General features: G+C 38.7%; 1 protein-coding gene across 2 annotated transcripts in view; it reads right to left on the bottom strand.

The window, feature by feature from the left end:
• LOC117389701 (hyccin 2-like) overlaps positions 1-15,131 on the bottom strand; it is a 55,883-nt gene that overhangs the window by 24,627 nt on the left and 16,125 nt on the right. For both annotated transcript variants that reach the window (XM_033987418.2, XM_033987417.2), the window contains exons 3-5: positions 5,375-5,457; positions 1,321-1,397; positions 146-247 (exon numbers count right to left, since the gene is read on the bottom strand). In XM_033987418.2, the coding sequence (XP_033843309.1) occupies positions 146-247; positions 1,321-1,371 (153 nt within the window). In that variant the 5' untranslated portion in view covers positions 1,372-1,397; positions 5,375-5,457. The remainder of the gene's footprint in view (positions 1-145; positions 248-1,320; positions 1,398-5,374; positions 5,458-15,131) is intronic.

Genomic DNA, 15,131 nt, shown 5'->3' with positions numbered 1-15,131 from the left:
ATTTAATAAAACCAGGCAAAATATCCTATTGCTCTTATTGTCGCTCCCTCTCTCTTGGACTTAAACCTGAGCAGAGTGTGTGTGTGTATGTGTGTGGCTGTGTGTGTGCGTGCGTGTGTGTGCGTTCCTGCGTGTGGTAGCTGACCTCGTTGTTGGGCTCTTGGATGACTCTGTAGAGCGCGGGCACCAGGGACTTCTTGTGATGGAGGCTGCCCGCGTAACTGGAGATCTGAGTCTCTGGAAGGGACTGACACGCAGAGGAGAGGAGAGAGAGGAGAGAGAGGAGAGAAGGAGAGAGGGAGGGGAGAGAGGGAAAAGAGGAGAGAGGAGAGAGGGAGAGTGAAAAGAGAAGAGAGGAGGAGAGAGGGAGAGAGAGGGAAGAGAGAGGACAGGGGGAAAGAGATGGCAGAGAGGTAGCGGGAGAGAGACGAGAGAGGCGGGGTAGAGAGGAGACAGAGGAGAGGGGAAGAGGGGTGGAGGGAGAGGGAGGGAAAGAGAGAGAGATAAACAAAAGAGAAGAGTTAAGTAGGGCAACAAACATACAGCATGGTTTAGTGGTAAGTAAATGAGGTTAGTTGTTGGCTTTTATTTGGAACAATATACATGTTAAGCATTAAATGTTTTATGATAAGCATTTTAATATCAAAATACACAAAATTATATACATTTTGTCAATATAAAATACACAAAGCTATACTATAAAATACCTGATCTTATTTATATTATAAAAGAGTGTATTTTGTCCAAACGGTGCAGTTGTATAGTTAAAAAAAAACTTAATTTTCTTTAATGATGGGCAATAAATCAGTTCAAGTATTCAACATTTGTACCAGTCGATATCAATATTCGATACTAATATTTTCCTGGCACTACCCCAGTCTCTGTGTGGCCATGTGTCATTCCCAGTTCCTCGGTGCATCAGATTTGCCTTTGTAAACAGAATCGTGATAAACTCGTGACAAACATCAGATATTGGTATTAGCTCAAGAATCAGCCCATCGCTAATTTTATTCTGCGGAACATGTGACCTTTTAATTGTGATTCAACCTTAATGTTTGAAACGTGACTGTGCTGAGATGTGCCTGCCCTGTCCCAAGGCTGTACTATGGGAATATCTCATATCTCTGAGGACAGTGACTCACACCACCCCACCCACAGTCTGCAACACTCTTTCCTCTGAATTATGAGCTATATGACCACTAACACAACTCATATACTTCAAAGACAGCAGTATGTACACTGTTGTAGTCAAAGTAAAAGTCCAGACTACTTATGAGACCTTGAATGTGCTCTTGTTTTACGGTTTGGTGAGATTTTTACCTTGAATTCTGAGAGCCATTCGTCCACAACCCCACGCTCCGAACTCAGCATCTTCCACAGAGACGCCCTCCGGCAGCCTGGGGGACAACACAAACATCCAAACACTGAATTAGTCAAAACTTAATCTGACACAATAAAAATATAGTTAAAGCAGCTGTAACCATTTTTGTCCATTTTGTTGTTGTTTTTTTATTTAAAATGTATGTTGCCTCAGTACTTAAATATTGTAAAGGCAGGTCTTAGGGCACTGTTAGCATGCTAGTTGTTGTTAGCATTATAGTGACAGCAAAACTCCAAATTTTTAACAGTGGTTTATTTGTACCACAGGACATCTCATTTGCTTGAATATTGTCACTTAATTCAGAATCAAATACTGAACTGCTCTTACCTCAGATTAACATTGTTTAGTGCTTCTCTCATTGATTCTGTAGAAGCCTGAAGTGCTTCTCATTCTTTTATATTCTTTTATAATAATTGCTAAGCTACCATGTTGTTTTATTTATTTTGTGACACAAACTCAGAACTCCAAGAGATAGCCTTTGTGAAGTATAGGGAAATAGTCTTGGGTGATCAGACTATATAAACCAGGCACAAAGCAACACTATGCACATGATGAGTTTTACCCCGTATCTCTCTGGTCTAAGGGTTAAAACTGATTTAACAACTGCACCACTGTCTTCACGTGGTATGTCTCAGAATCACAAGGGGATATCGACATAAATGGGACAGAACAACAATTGGTGCAAACTAAATTTGCACTGTCATTAATCAAAACTACACTTTTGGTTATCGCTCACATCTAAATCAGCAGAATCTTATTACTTCTCTTCCAGCTGCTGCTTTCAGATTACCAAGAGCCACTGATTTCCTGCGGGCATGTTTCTGAAGAAAAGGGAACACTGGCTCTGTGGACTGATGCTACCAACTCAGCTAAATCCAAATCAAGAGGAGGGCTAAAAATAGGCTGCCGCTTTTCCTCTAGCGCACACAATGTGAGCTCAAGAACGAGGCTATAAAAAGATCTCCTCTGAAGCCAGCCTGATCCCAAAGACAGGAGAAGCATCCAGCATTCACCATGACACACATTTAAAGATGCATTATGTAACCGCACGTGCCCTCAATCTTTTTACCGGGAATCACACCACAGTCTATTACGACATGTCCTGGTGATGTCATAAAATTATAACCAAGTTAAAAAAATGTGGTGTAGCAGCAAAGAATAGGCTCCATGCACGGCACAGCAGCATGCTCGCTAGGTCACTGTGCAAAATTTTATTGAAAGAGTAAAATATAAATGACACAACCAATTAAAATGAATTAAAGTAAAGTATACCCAATAGTATTTATATGCATATCCGTTTATGGTGTTGCTACTTTTGAGGCATTTATTATGCCTCAAAAGTAGCATTAGCATTGAAACAAAGTATTCATCTCATTTATTTAGTCTTGAACATGTCACTGACATCCATCCACGAATCAGTGTCCATTGCCTTATCTTTAAATATTGATTCATTTTAGCAAGACTTGGCACAAACCCTGTAGAGATACAATTGGACAGAAGGTAGTCACGCTAACAGTGGGGTTACCGGGCACTGTTGAGCACAGAGCCAATTCAAAGATAGAATCTTGGGTGTCAAAATGCAAATACTACACCATGTTTCTGAGATATGTGGGTTTTTTTTTTATTCATATACTAAATTTGTCAAAAAATCACAAGTACAGGGCATGGGGCGGTGATAGGGGATGTTTGCAAATGGAAATGATCTGAGCACTAAAACAGTCCTGCCCACCTAAGTGGCAAGGTGACTGAGCCTCCACCAACCCAAGACGTGCACAATAGGTCGAATCCTCCATCTAAAGTAATTTTCACCAAGACTAGCTCAAAGTCTGGATATGGCTCCCACTGCACCTGACAGCTTTAACCCAGAGTCACAGAAGGTTGGGTCAAACGTAAAGGACAAATTTCTCTACTAGGACAAAAAAGTCTACCTTAACCTTCACCAAGTTGAAACCAGCAAATTTCCATATTTCCCCATAGACTCGAAGGCATAAGGGACCTATAGCCCATTGAGGGTTACTCACATGCATGAATCACTACAAGTACAAATCTGAATGAGGCGATGAGAGAACACTGTTATAACAAGGTTAAACACTCTGGATAGTATGAGTTCTATAATATCCATCAAATCACTGGGCCGATCCAACAAAAAACAGCACAACACAATTTTCATTCATCAAAAAGTTCATCCATGATCCGGCTGGGTCATGGAGGTAGCAGTTTAAGCAGGGATGCCCAGACTTGCCTCAATCGCTTGTAACCGCGATCTTCAGTGATTATGAGCTCAAGACCGTAAGTACCATCAAAACATGGTAATCTATAAAAGCTTGGAAGTTATTGACGCATATTGAATGTGGCATTTTTTTTTCACATTTTTTTCTGTAATTATATAGTATATTTTGCTAAAACATGCCTTCACCAATATCACCAAATGGATGTGCAAACTATTCAAAAAAAAAGAAGAAACAGACTTGTGAAGCTGCTGCTGCTAACTGCACAGAGGCTCTGACTTGACAGGATTAAGGATTAGCTTTAACCACATTTCAAAGAGAGAGGATATAGTGTAAACAGGGCAGTGCGCTCTAACTGTCAGACAACGAGAATGTGCTTCAGTCACATATTCTTAAAGCAGATGTATTCTGCAAAATTGACTTTTCAGAGCTTTTAACCATGTCATAAATGTTTTACTTTCTCATTTACCCTCTCAAAGTTGTATTTAGAGTGATTCAAGCATGTTTGAGTAATCTTTATAGAGCTGTGTTCAAGACGTCATTGCTCCAACTTGATCACTTCGTTAGTCGATGTTAACTTGGGAGTTATGCCAGTTCAATCATTCCATCAAATACAAATGAATGGTGAAGAAAACTCCCCATATTAAAGCATGTAAAATGTTTGTTTCACTATATCTACGTCATTTATCTGGTGTCCTCATCAGTAACATGTAAAATATGATGTTGGTCACTAGATGCTAAAAAATCTCAACATAAAGTGTACAAGACTGTAATAAAATCAAAATTGCGATCTGGTGCCAAGAAAATTGTGATATTCAATTTTTGGCATATGGCCCTTATGGAGGAGCCAGCAGGAGTGTGATGGAGAGTGGCGTTGACACTGAACTAAAGGCAGTGTTATGTCAGAACTCCACATGAGCCGCTGACTCATGGTTTTCCCGCAGCCTGTCAAACTGTCAAAGATGGACAAAGTGAAGGAGGTTCTCACTTCTATTACCATGGAAACTATGAGTCAGTCACTTAAGGCCAATATCTCATGCTCATCTTGTCTTTCTGAATTCAGACCAGGCAACAATGACACTGTGATGTCATTACTTTGCGGTCCAATGGAATCTTAGCCTCATTCATGACATTTAGTATTTAACCAGCTCCAGGGCTTTGTAAAATGCTTTTTTTAAATGTTCATGGTTTTCTTCTGGGGATGATTTTGAAAACCTTAATTTTACCATTATAAATCCAGGGCTGACAATAAAAATCGAACCACCCAACTTCAACAATAAATTCTGAACATGTCTGGCACATAGACTGTATATAGATGGACATGGCTAACCTGCTAGCCGCCGTGTTCCAATTAGGAAGCGAGCATAGATGTGCCGTGGTTCCTTTGCGCTCTTGGTTGTAATGCACTTTCTTTTGACAAACGTCACCCCTCTAGCTGTAACCACTGCTGTGAAGCTCGTCATTCTGACCCTGAAATGTTCATTTTAACCTGCTCTACATGATCCCGGTCTTTTTATTTTACTATTTTGCATGTAAATCAAAATAAGAACATTAATAACATATCAATTAAGAGCCTAGTGGTTACTATGATGCATGCACTTGGATTTCCAAATATGGGCCCTGGTTGCATATTACCGTAGTCGCTATAACCGCAAGCCTTGATAAGCTTAATTTGGTTGCAACTGAATGCAATGGGTTACGTCAACAGGTTTCATTCCAGATAATGAAATGGTCCCTAGATTAGGCTGTACAGTGCAGTACTCACCTCAGGTTCAGAAGTCAGATCTCCTGTGGGAGGGGCCCAGGGCTCTCCACTCCGGCACACATCTGTCAGCCACTTGGGTTCACCTGCAAACACACAAAGCATTTCATTTATTTCTCCTGTGCCCCAGACATGGCTATGATTTAATCCATTGACTGTATATATCTCTGAACTAAAGTAACCCACTAACCACTCTGTTCCAAATAGGAAGTTAGCACAGCCGCAAACTGGCTCCATCGAGTCTGGCTCCAATTGACTTTCCATTCAAAAATCTGTGCCTTTCTTTCTTATTGGTCCTGGTCAGGCTTATCACTGTGGTATTGAAATGTTCTTTTTAAATTGAGCTACATGATCCTGGTGTTTTTATTTACCGGTAGCTATTTTCTCTCAATGTAGACAATGACAATGATGACAGACCAATCAGGTGCCTTCTTCTTCAGTTACGTCTGATTGCCACCTAGCGAGCTTCATATGTGCTGGTGGCACTGTCTCCTGATTGGCTAATGCTCTCCAGAGATACAGGCTATGGTTTAATCTGATTTGCAGCAGACATCAGACTTTGATGAAAGTCTGGTTAAGAAAAAAAATGTTAAAAAGACTCATGAAATATACTAGTTGTATGTGTCCCACTGAGTGCCCCGTATGCAGGCCTTGTTCCAAAGTAAGTCTGCACACATGAATGTCCGGAGGGCTATGTAAAAAGAGCTGACATCACCATGAGCAGGGAACCACAGATGGTCTCCTCCACACAACCTCCTCTGCACTAGAACATACAGGCAGCATGTATCAGAGCAGGTGTGCAGGACAATTCAGAATCATGGTAATAGATTTTGAATGTTTTACTGCTATCAAGATGTTTGGGTTCCTCAGGCATCCTTCTCGGTTATGAAAGTACTGGCCTGAGGAGTTTGATTTATAGTACTAAACACTAAATCCACTGTTTCACTACTAAATTGTGTATATGGTGTTTTAATAGCATCATCTATGGTTCCTAGTCATGTTTTGGGAAACTTTAGAGTTTTGTGGCTTCTCCAATTCCCAGTAATTGGTGACAAGTTTGCTCTGATTGCAGCCAGGTGATTCTGATTACATACAAATTTGGGTAGAGTAGCAAAAAAGTGTACTCAAGTTACAGTACTGTTACTTCCTTTGAAAATGTACGGCAGACTGAGGTCCTGAGGAGCTCTTGCGATGTTGGTACATTCTCTTATGGAGTGGCTTTTTAACAATAAGTGTGTTAGTTTCAGTGTAGTTAGCTCCACCCTTCACATAGATATAAGGCAATGTCCTCCAGCAATCTGACCAGTTCACATAATTGAATTTTTCTTTCACTATACTTCCTTTGAAAGTTTGAAACATTGAAGAGCACTTCCTGAAATACCCACCAAGTTTTGTGGACTCGTGATAATCCCTAAATAAGTGAATTTAGGCAGGCAACAGGGCTGAGCAATTAATCACATTTTAAGCAAGATCATGATCATTTTAAGCAAGATCATGATCCAGCCATGTCTAATTGTCACTGTTATGCCTGAGGGTTTTCAATGATTAGGTCTACAGCTAATCGACTGTCACAAAAGCATGTGGTTTGGAGCTGACACATCACTGTGGAGGAAGAAATTGGGGTAATTTTTGTATTAAATGGCAATGACTCAGTCTGTCTTGTTTATGTTCATGAAATCAATACTGAAAGCCATTCTTTTGCTGTTTTAAAAAAATAAATAAATACATAAAATTCAGATTGATCAATATGAGGAATATAAATGTTATTTTACTAGACCTAACAAGGATTGTGAAATTTCATCAAACACGAGAATAAACAAACTCAAAAATAAATTGCAAGTAATAACACATATGTGTACAGAGTAAAGCAATTTGTCATCAAAATCGTGAGTAATATCAGTGTTTAAATGATAAATGTGTGAGAGCTCAGCGTATCTGCGGAGGCATACACGGGGTACATGAGCATGCAGGTTGTGTAGAGTACAGGGCTGTGGCGCAGGGCATTACTCTTATGCTGTCTGTAGATAACACACTTGCACACAGTAACAGCGCGTACAAAAGTTAAACACAAGGTCAGCACAGGAAACTCAACCAACGCCATCCATCTCATCACAGGTCTGCTCAGTGACGCATGATGAGAATATGTCTATAGACTGTATGTGGGTCCAGGACAAATGACAAAGAAGCTAGCAAGCAGGCAATGTAGAATCTGTGGGCTTGTGTCATGTAAGTCATTGTGATGCTCTAGATTATTGTTTCAGTCCCCATAAACAATACTGTCTGAAATGAGTAATGGTTTGTGCTTCAGAGTAAGAGGGTCTTTGATTTGATTCCTGGATCGGGTGTCGCAGCCTACTTTTGTGGAGTTCTTCCAATGCCTTTGCAGGGATATTCTGATACCCTTACTGGTATTGGCAAAAGCTCAGGTTCACATATTTTTCAGCTTTTGTATTGGGTCCAATACCACACTGTATTTCTAAAGAAGGAAGCTTTGTTGAGACCCAGCTTTACAACTTGAGGATAATGCTAAAGCTAACTCTGCAGTAGGGATGGGAACCAAACCTCGGTATCATAGCAACAACAGGCTGTCGTCTTAATGGTCAAATATGACCATTGGAATGTAGTATAGTTTAATATTTTGATCATGTGAATTGTCCCTGATAAATAAATAAACTACAAAAAAGAGGCAATATGGTTGTGCCAGGTTATAGCAAAATTGTCCTGCAATACTGGACAGGTTGATGTAAATACATTGTGTGCATTTTCGTTTTTGAAATGTCAAAGGTAATGACTAGAGGGATGTGTTTTGTGCATTTGTGGATGAGAAAGATGTCTGTGTGTTTTTTCGGGTTTCAAGTTAGATCTATCAGCTTGCACAGCTGTTGAGGCAATTTGTCCAATCAGCTTCAAGTCTTCAAAGACAGCAATCCCAGACTGATAATGTGTACATTTTCACTCAGAGTGCTACAAATTAGAAATGCTCCGATCCAGCTTTTCAGTTCCAACACCAATATTGACACTTTGACTTTAAGTATTTGCTGATACCCAATATCAACCGATACCAGGGTAGGGATGGAAAATGGCACCTTAAGTTTCCAAAGCTGACTAAATACACAAGCGTTCCAATTATACAAATGTAATTTATTCTTGAAATAATTTCTGAACAGCTTTGTATGACTGAAACTTCAAACATTATGAGACGTTCTAGGCCAAAATTAAAAAGCCAATTAAAGACCCAAACAGGATATCGGTCTTACTTATATCATGGGACCTATACCTAATCCAGCAATTTTTTTTCAGTATTGGCGGTGATATTTGATGCCAGTATCTGTATCGGTGCTTCCCTACTACAAGTATGAACCAGGCTTCAGCAGATTAGCCATGTATCACATATCACATTAAACTGTGACGTGGGCAGGTCATTTCCAGCTCTACTCAGTAATAAACACGTATGCAGCCATTCACAGCTCTGATCCCTGAACCGAGAGCATCCGAGCATAGGCTTTATGGTCTCAGTGTGGAGCTCATGAGGCCTAAGGACCACAATAGTGGACTTTCCTCACAGGAACAGTGTCCGGAGCTGAGGGAGAAGAGAGCACAGGCCTGCCCATCCTGTTTACAGCACATCAAAAGCACATGCACAATGTCTCACTCTCACACACATACACACCCCCACACACACACACCCCCACACACACCCCCCCCCACACACAGCATTCAATACCACACAAAGAGCGCTTACAAGAGCTAGGGTTTCAATTCAAGATTAAAGCTCTATTATGTATTATTCAGGCTTCTGCTTTGAGCACATTTACTTTTGGATTTTAGCTCTTATCTGCTTATACAGCTACAATGAACAAACATAAAACTGATTACATAAAATATAACCTTTTAAAAGGTAATGGAATAGTAGTAAACTAAAAATTAAGGAAAACTCTCTTCTCTCTATAGACTTGTCACTACAATCACACATAGTAACCAGAAACAAAAAGCTATGTTTGTATATGAATTTTAACAGAGAATGCAAAATTTAAAAAGTAAATAATGAATAAAAATGTTGCCTCTAGTGCAATTTCAAGTACTATGTCACATCACACAAGACTACCTGATTACAGCCAGATGTTTCTTACAAACATCTGGCTACCTGTTAGACCAATCACACTGTTTGTGACCCAACCTGAAAAATCGCCCAAAACTCGTGCAATGTATAGGAACAGCTGGATTTTCCACTGTATTTATAAAAGTAGCACTCCTCCAATAACTGTATCTTACGTTAACAAACCAGACACAAATTCAGTTTGTTGTCTATGCTTCATGTAGTTGAATAAATATGTGTTAGGTAATGTTTGATTATACATGTTACAGTTCACTTGTTTGATGGCGCTGGTGTGTTTGTAATACCTGTAAGAAAATTTACTTGACTCATTTTCTTTTATGCTTTCATATTTAATTTCCCTTTATTTATTTCCCCTTCATTTATAAGACAATAAAGGTGATTATTTTTCCATTTGGAACAATATTGTAAACGTTTAGTTTATCATAAGTCTAGTTAAAGGTCATGAAAACTACTTCCTGTTTTCCGGTTCAGCCTTTTTTTTACGCTAATGCAAAGTCTTACCCGACATAGTACCATTTAAGAAACTATTCTGGTTCACCAGTTTGTTTTACTAGCAGGCCAAAGTGGTCTGTATATTTTCCATTTTTTCATATGCAGTTTTGTATGTACATGTACTATGAGCCAGAGCTTATGTTATATTTTATGTGTTTGCTAATTCTACGGTGTGAACTGTGATGAAGAAGTAAAACCACAGTAAACATCAGTGAAAAGAACTCTTGTGTCTCTCGTGTTTGTAGACAAGCTGGCATATGTTATGTTAGTGTAGTTATCTGATTAACTGTTAATATATTACATAAACATACCAGACAAGTATTCAGTTCGTTGTCTATGCTTCATGTAGCTGAATAAATATAAATGTGTTAAGTTAGCGTGCTGTACTGCTATTCAGCCTGTTCTCTATTTTATTGCTATTATTATAACTTGCCTTTAAAGATAAAATGTCTGTTCTTAGTCTCAGATTTTGCCAAAAAAAAAAAAAAAAATTGTAAATTTCAACCAAAAATGTGATTTATAGTCCAGGGTGACTTATATGTTTTTTCCTTCATTATTACGCATTTAGCTGGTGGCACTTATACTCCGGAGCGACGTATAGTCCAGAAAATACGGTAGTTGGATTGTTTGTTTATATGTCTGTACAATTTAGCACACTTTGCCTCAGTCTTGGTGTGTGTGCTTTAGGGCCCTTGTAATCTGCACACTGCCCAAAACAATCACCCCAGGCACGCTATGCTAATCGTGCTCTCAGATGACAGCGCACAGGAGGACCGCTAATCCTGAACTGCTGCTCTGTGTAAACAGCAAAACAACGTGACAAGAGCGGCTAAACTGTAAACTTGAATTGGGTCTGGGATTGACTTAAAGTCCTTTCAACTGACAACAATCATATCTTTGGGGTTGAATAATGGCATCACTTTCTGAAGCTAATGAGAAAAAATAATTAATCTCAGAAACTTTCAAACTATGTATGATTCTGACCTCTCTTCCAGACACATTTTAAACTAAGCGACTCTGGATGAAAATATCCAAACTGTTGTTTTGAAGATATGCAAAATAAGAATATTGTGTATATTGTCCGTGGCTTTAAATGTATCTCCATGGTCCATGACTCCACTTACAGTAAGAATGCGTTTTTAGTATTTTTGAGCAATAAAAGGTAATGGTATAAATGCAAGAACTTAAGCTTAATGCCGTACTGTGGAACATTCCAGGCAAAACAATAACATCTTCATGGAGAGGGTGTCATATTTCCACCAGAAAAAAAACCTAAAAGTATTAAAACTGATTAAACGAAATGATTAATTAATTTTGCAACTGATTAATCACCTATTTTAATTGCTAATCAGAAAAATTGTAATTAGACATTATTTAAAATTGCTGGTCCGATTTAATCTGTAACTAGACTTGAGCTAAACACTACAACCAGCTGTTTAAATGCAGCTCATGCACCTGCCTGTATGATGAGACGGTCAGTGGATAATGGAGGGTCTGACTGAAGAGGCTTATTCAGGACAACAGAGCACCAGAGCTCACACACTCAGCATAATAAAGGAAGAGTAGAGCCAGGGAAAATGGGAAACATAAAAGAATGTGGTTAGGCGTTCAGACTTTGGAGGAAGAAATTAGACTTTTTATGTTCAGGAAATTAATACTGATAATCCACTTTTCCAGGCTTTTAGCCACGTTATAGTTGTTTCCCCTTCTCATTTCCCCTCTTGTTGTTTTTGGAGTGATTTTGTTTACGGCGACGTCAGTTCCCATTGGGCACCACAGTTTTCTAACGCGGAAGTCAGCGAACTTGTTTCTTTCATGAAGTCATTTTAGCTGATTATTATAATGACCCACAGGTGTCATAGATTATAACTATACAGCAGACAGAAGCACAATATGTCTTCCATAACACGCCTTTAAAGAGGCACTAAGTAAATCTTTTGTGTTGAGGGTCCGAGGCTTCTAGATGTTATCGCTTTGCTTTGAATGTTCTGAAAAATAGCATAAAACTCCATTAGGACAAGCGGGCAACTCCATCAAACCAAAGTTTAAAAAAAAAAATGGAAGAGTGATAAGTTTATACCATACTGTGGAACACTCCAGGCAAAACAATAGTATATTCATGAAGCAAGCAACTGACCCAGCATCAGAAAACCTACATAAAATAATAGGAATGTGCCAAAAAAGGTCAATAGATCACGATCAAAACTCTAGATAAGTTAAGTGCATTTTAATAGGCAGGTCTACAGCCAATCCTGTCACGGTAAGAGCGCGTGGTACTGATCCAGCTGCAGCTCATTTGTCTCTTTTCTTGTGCTTCTTATCATTATAATCTAAGTTATGGAACATAAAAACAACTGTTTTGTAAGCTTTTACAAGTGAACCTTGTAAAGTGAAACTTGTAAAAGTTAATATAACACATGGCCATCACACGGGTCTTTGCTGATAGTGTTAACAAAAGTAATGCACACTTTTTGGATCTTTCTACCATGTTATAACATTTCCTCATCAAAAACATGCCTGAAGAAGTTTTAGATGTCGTCCATGCATGTTTGACTAATTTCCCATTAGCAGAATGCACATTGATGTGTTATGTTAGCGCTCTGAAGACGGAGTGACTTAGTACGGGGAGTAAAGGGGGCAGGGAGTCAAAGCATCAAAAATGAAGCTGAAACGTATTAAACATGTTAAAACGTTTTCAGCAAATATAGCATTTTCAAAACAATAAAAGGTAACACGTTGATTGTGTTCTAGACTTTAAAGTGGAAGTACTGGTCCTATCAACACAAAATAAAAACTGTAGTGATCCTGACACCCTGCTCTCTTTACCACCCGTCTATGTTTTTAATAAGCTCTAAATTTTTGTGGTGGTGTTGCGTCGCATGTACCTCTGTGCCCTGCTTGAGAGAGAGGGAGTGCTGGGTTTCACCGTGCCGGCCTAGACACTGTTCAAGGTCGCACCCCAGGCTCACTCACACATGAATTATTCAACCTGAGCTCAGCCTTGCACACACTGCTCCACTCTGGGTCAGGCCATGCTTACCAGTGGAGTATATATGAATGTAATGTGGGGAGTGTCAAAGTACACGATTTGTCATAATAGAATAAAAATTTCAGTGGTATACTGCTACATCATCTGGGCAACGCATCATAGTCACAAGACATGGTCAGGTGGCTGTAATGAGGGCAGTCCTGTGTGATGTCACCAACTACTTGAAATTGCAGTGGCCACAGAAGGCAGCACAATTGAACAGTTTTGACTGCTGCAAATGTACCTAGTTTGCACTAAAATAGCCAAAAAATGACTAGAAATAGTTGATAATGCTATAAAACAATGTACAATTTAGTGGGGAAAAAAAGAGTTCGATTTGTGTTAAGTTCCATTTTAAATTGTATGTCTGTAATTTTTTATATATATTTCATATTCTTCAGAATGCATATGTTTAACCACCTGGCCCTGTACTATAATGTAGAGTAAGCTGTAAAAACAAAATACTTGATAGTAGCCAGAGCCATTCAAATTTTGCGGGAGGAAACGTAGACCGATGGCATGAGTCCTTTATCTGAGCCAAGGAGGACACACGTAGTCTGTCTGGTTAAACAAAGAAAATCTAACACTTAAGTTCAACAGGTTAAAAATCCATCTACAAAATTTGTGGAAAAAATGTCTGAGAGAGACTGCAGTCAGATTTATACAGGAGGCTGAGCTTGGGGAGCTACACAAGCTTAAATAATTCACAAGCAATCAAGAGTTGGCTAAATTCCTTATGAACAGGTAACAACATGATTTTGAGAAATGTTTTTGCATGTGTATGTCAGCTGTTGTAATGGCTAGATTGTGTAAGCTAATTGCTATCGTTAGCTACGTCTGTGTAGGGTTAGCTCCTTACCATACAACAATGCGTTAAGAATCTAATGTTATATTTTGGTAGCTATAACCAACGTGTGCAAGAGAAAATGCACCACTAGAGTGTTTATTTCTGGCTCAGATCTGGCGAAGTATTTGGTTTGGGGGACGAGTTAAGCCTAAATGTTTTTTTAGCTTACTTTTGTCCAGTGAATAAAATAAAACGTTAGCTGCAATCAGGCTGTAAGTACAGCTACTGTAATGAAAACTATCAGTAAACACGCTACACAAGACTGACCGAGATCATTCCAATTACCAACATCTTTGAAATTTAGGTAAGAGAATACATTTTTCACATCCTATAAAAGATCTGTTATAAATTATTGCTTATTTGTTGTTCAACACCTGGAGTCATTGTAGAATTATCTTATGTACAAAATACTATTTTCTCTCTCTTCCAGTAGTCAGTGTATGAATACAATAATAGAACTGTTTTTATTGTTCAGGCCTGTTGGTCAGATGAGACTGATGAGGAGAACAATATAAACAATATAAAAGTTATGTTTTGTAGTATGCTGATACTGTTTGTGTATAAAGCTCTGTTTTGTTTGCATATTTGTAGTTAGATAGATTTTTATTCAATAACTATATATATATAACTATATATAATGATCACAACCACGTTTTTACAGCTACCTCAGTAATTATTACAGTCTCCTTGTTATAAATTCAATGTAGTTCTCATTGGGGCCTGGAAATATATTCTCCATACTGCACATCAAAAAAGTTCAAAGGTGCCTACCTCAATATTGTAGCTTGCACTGGCACTGTGAATATTTTGAGGTAAAGACCATCCAGAAACGGCCAAGTTACTGAGGACATCCAAAAGCACAGTTTGGTCTTTCTCCAGCTGCAGCTTCATGATGGGAAAGACATTTCCCACTTTTAAGACATTTCCTGGCAGATTATGTGTGAGAGTCACAACAATAAAGTCCATGTAAAATTGTGGATGTGAAAAAGACAATACACAGAAATATAAAAATATACACAATACACAGAAATATAAAAATAAGGACGCATGTAAAATGTCCATGTGTGCTGCCCAAAGTTCCACTGTCTGAACAGGAATTGAAGCAACAAACTATTTGCCTGGACAACCTAAACCACTCGGTTTGACAAATCTTTACAAAGATGAGAAAGATGAAATATAGTGGCTTATGAGTAGAAAAGGAAAAAATAACAACAGAGGACTGAGAAAGAGCACAAACCCTTCTGCATTCAAACAGAAAGTAGGAGAAACTGGCTGG

The sequence above is a fragment of the Periophthalmus magnuspinnatus genome, chromosome 21, assembly GCF_009829125.3.
Source record: "Periophthalmus magnuspinnatus isolate fPerMag1 chromosome 21, fPerMag1.2.pri, whole genome shotgun sequence".
NCBI classification, from domain to species: Eukaryota; Metazoa; Chordata; class Actinopteri; order Gobiiformes; family Gobiidae; genus Periophthalmus; species Periophthalmus magnuspinnatus.
This window is presented reverse-complemented; position numbering and strand designations above follow the sequence as displayed.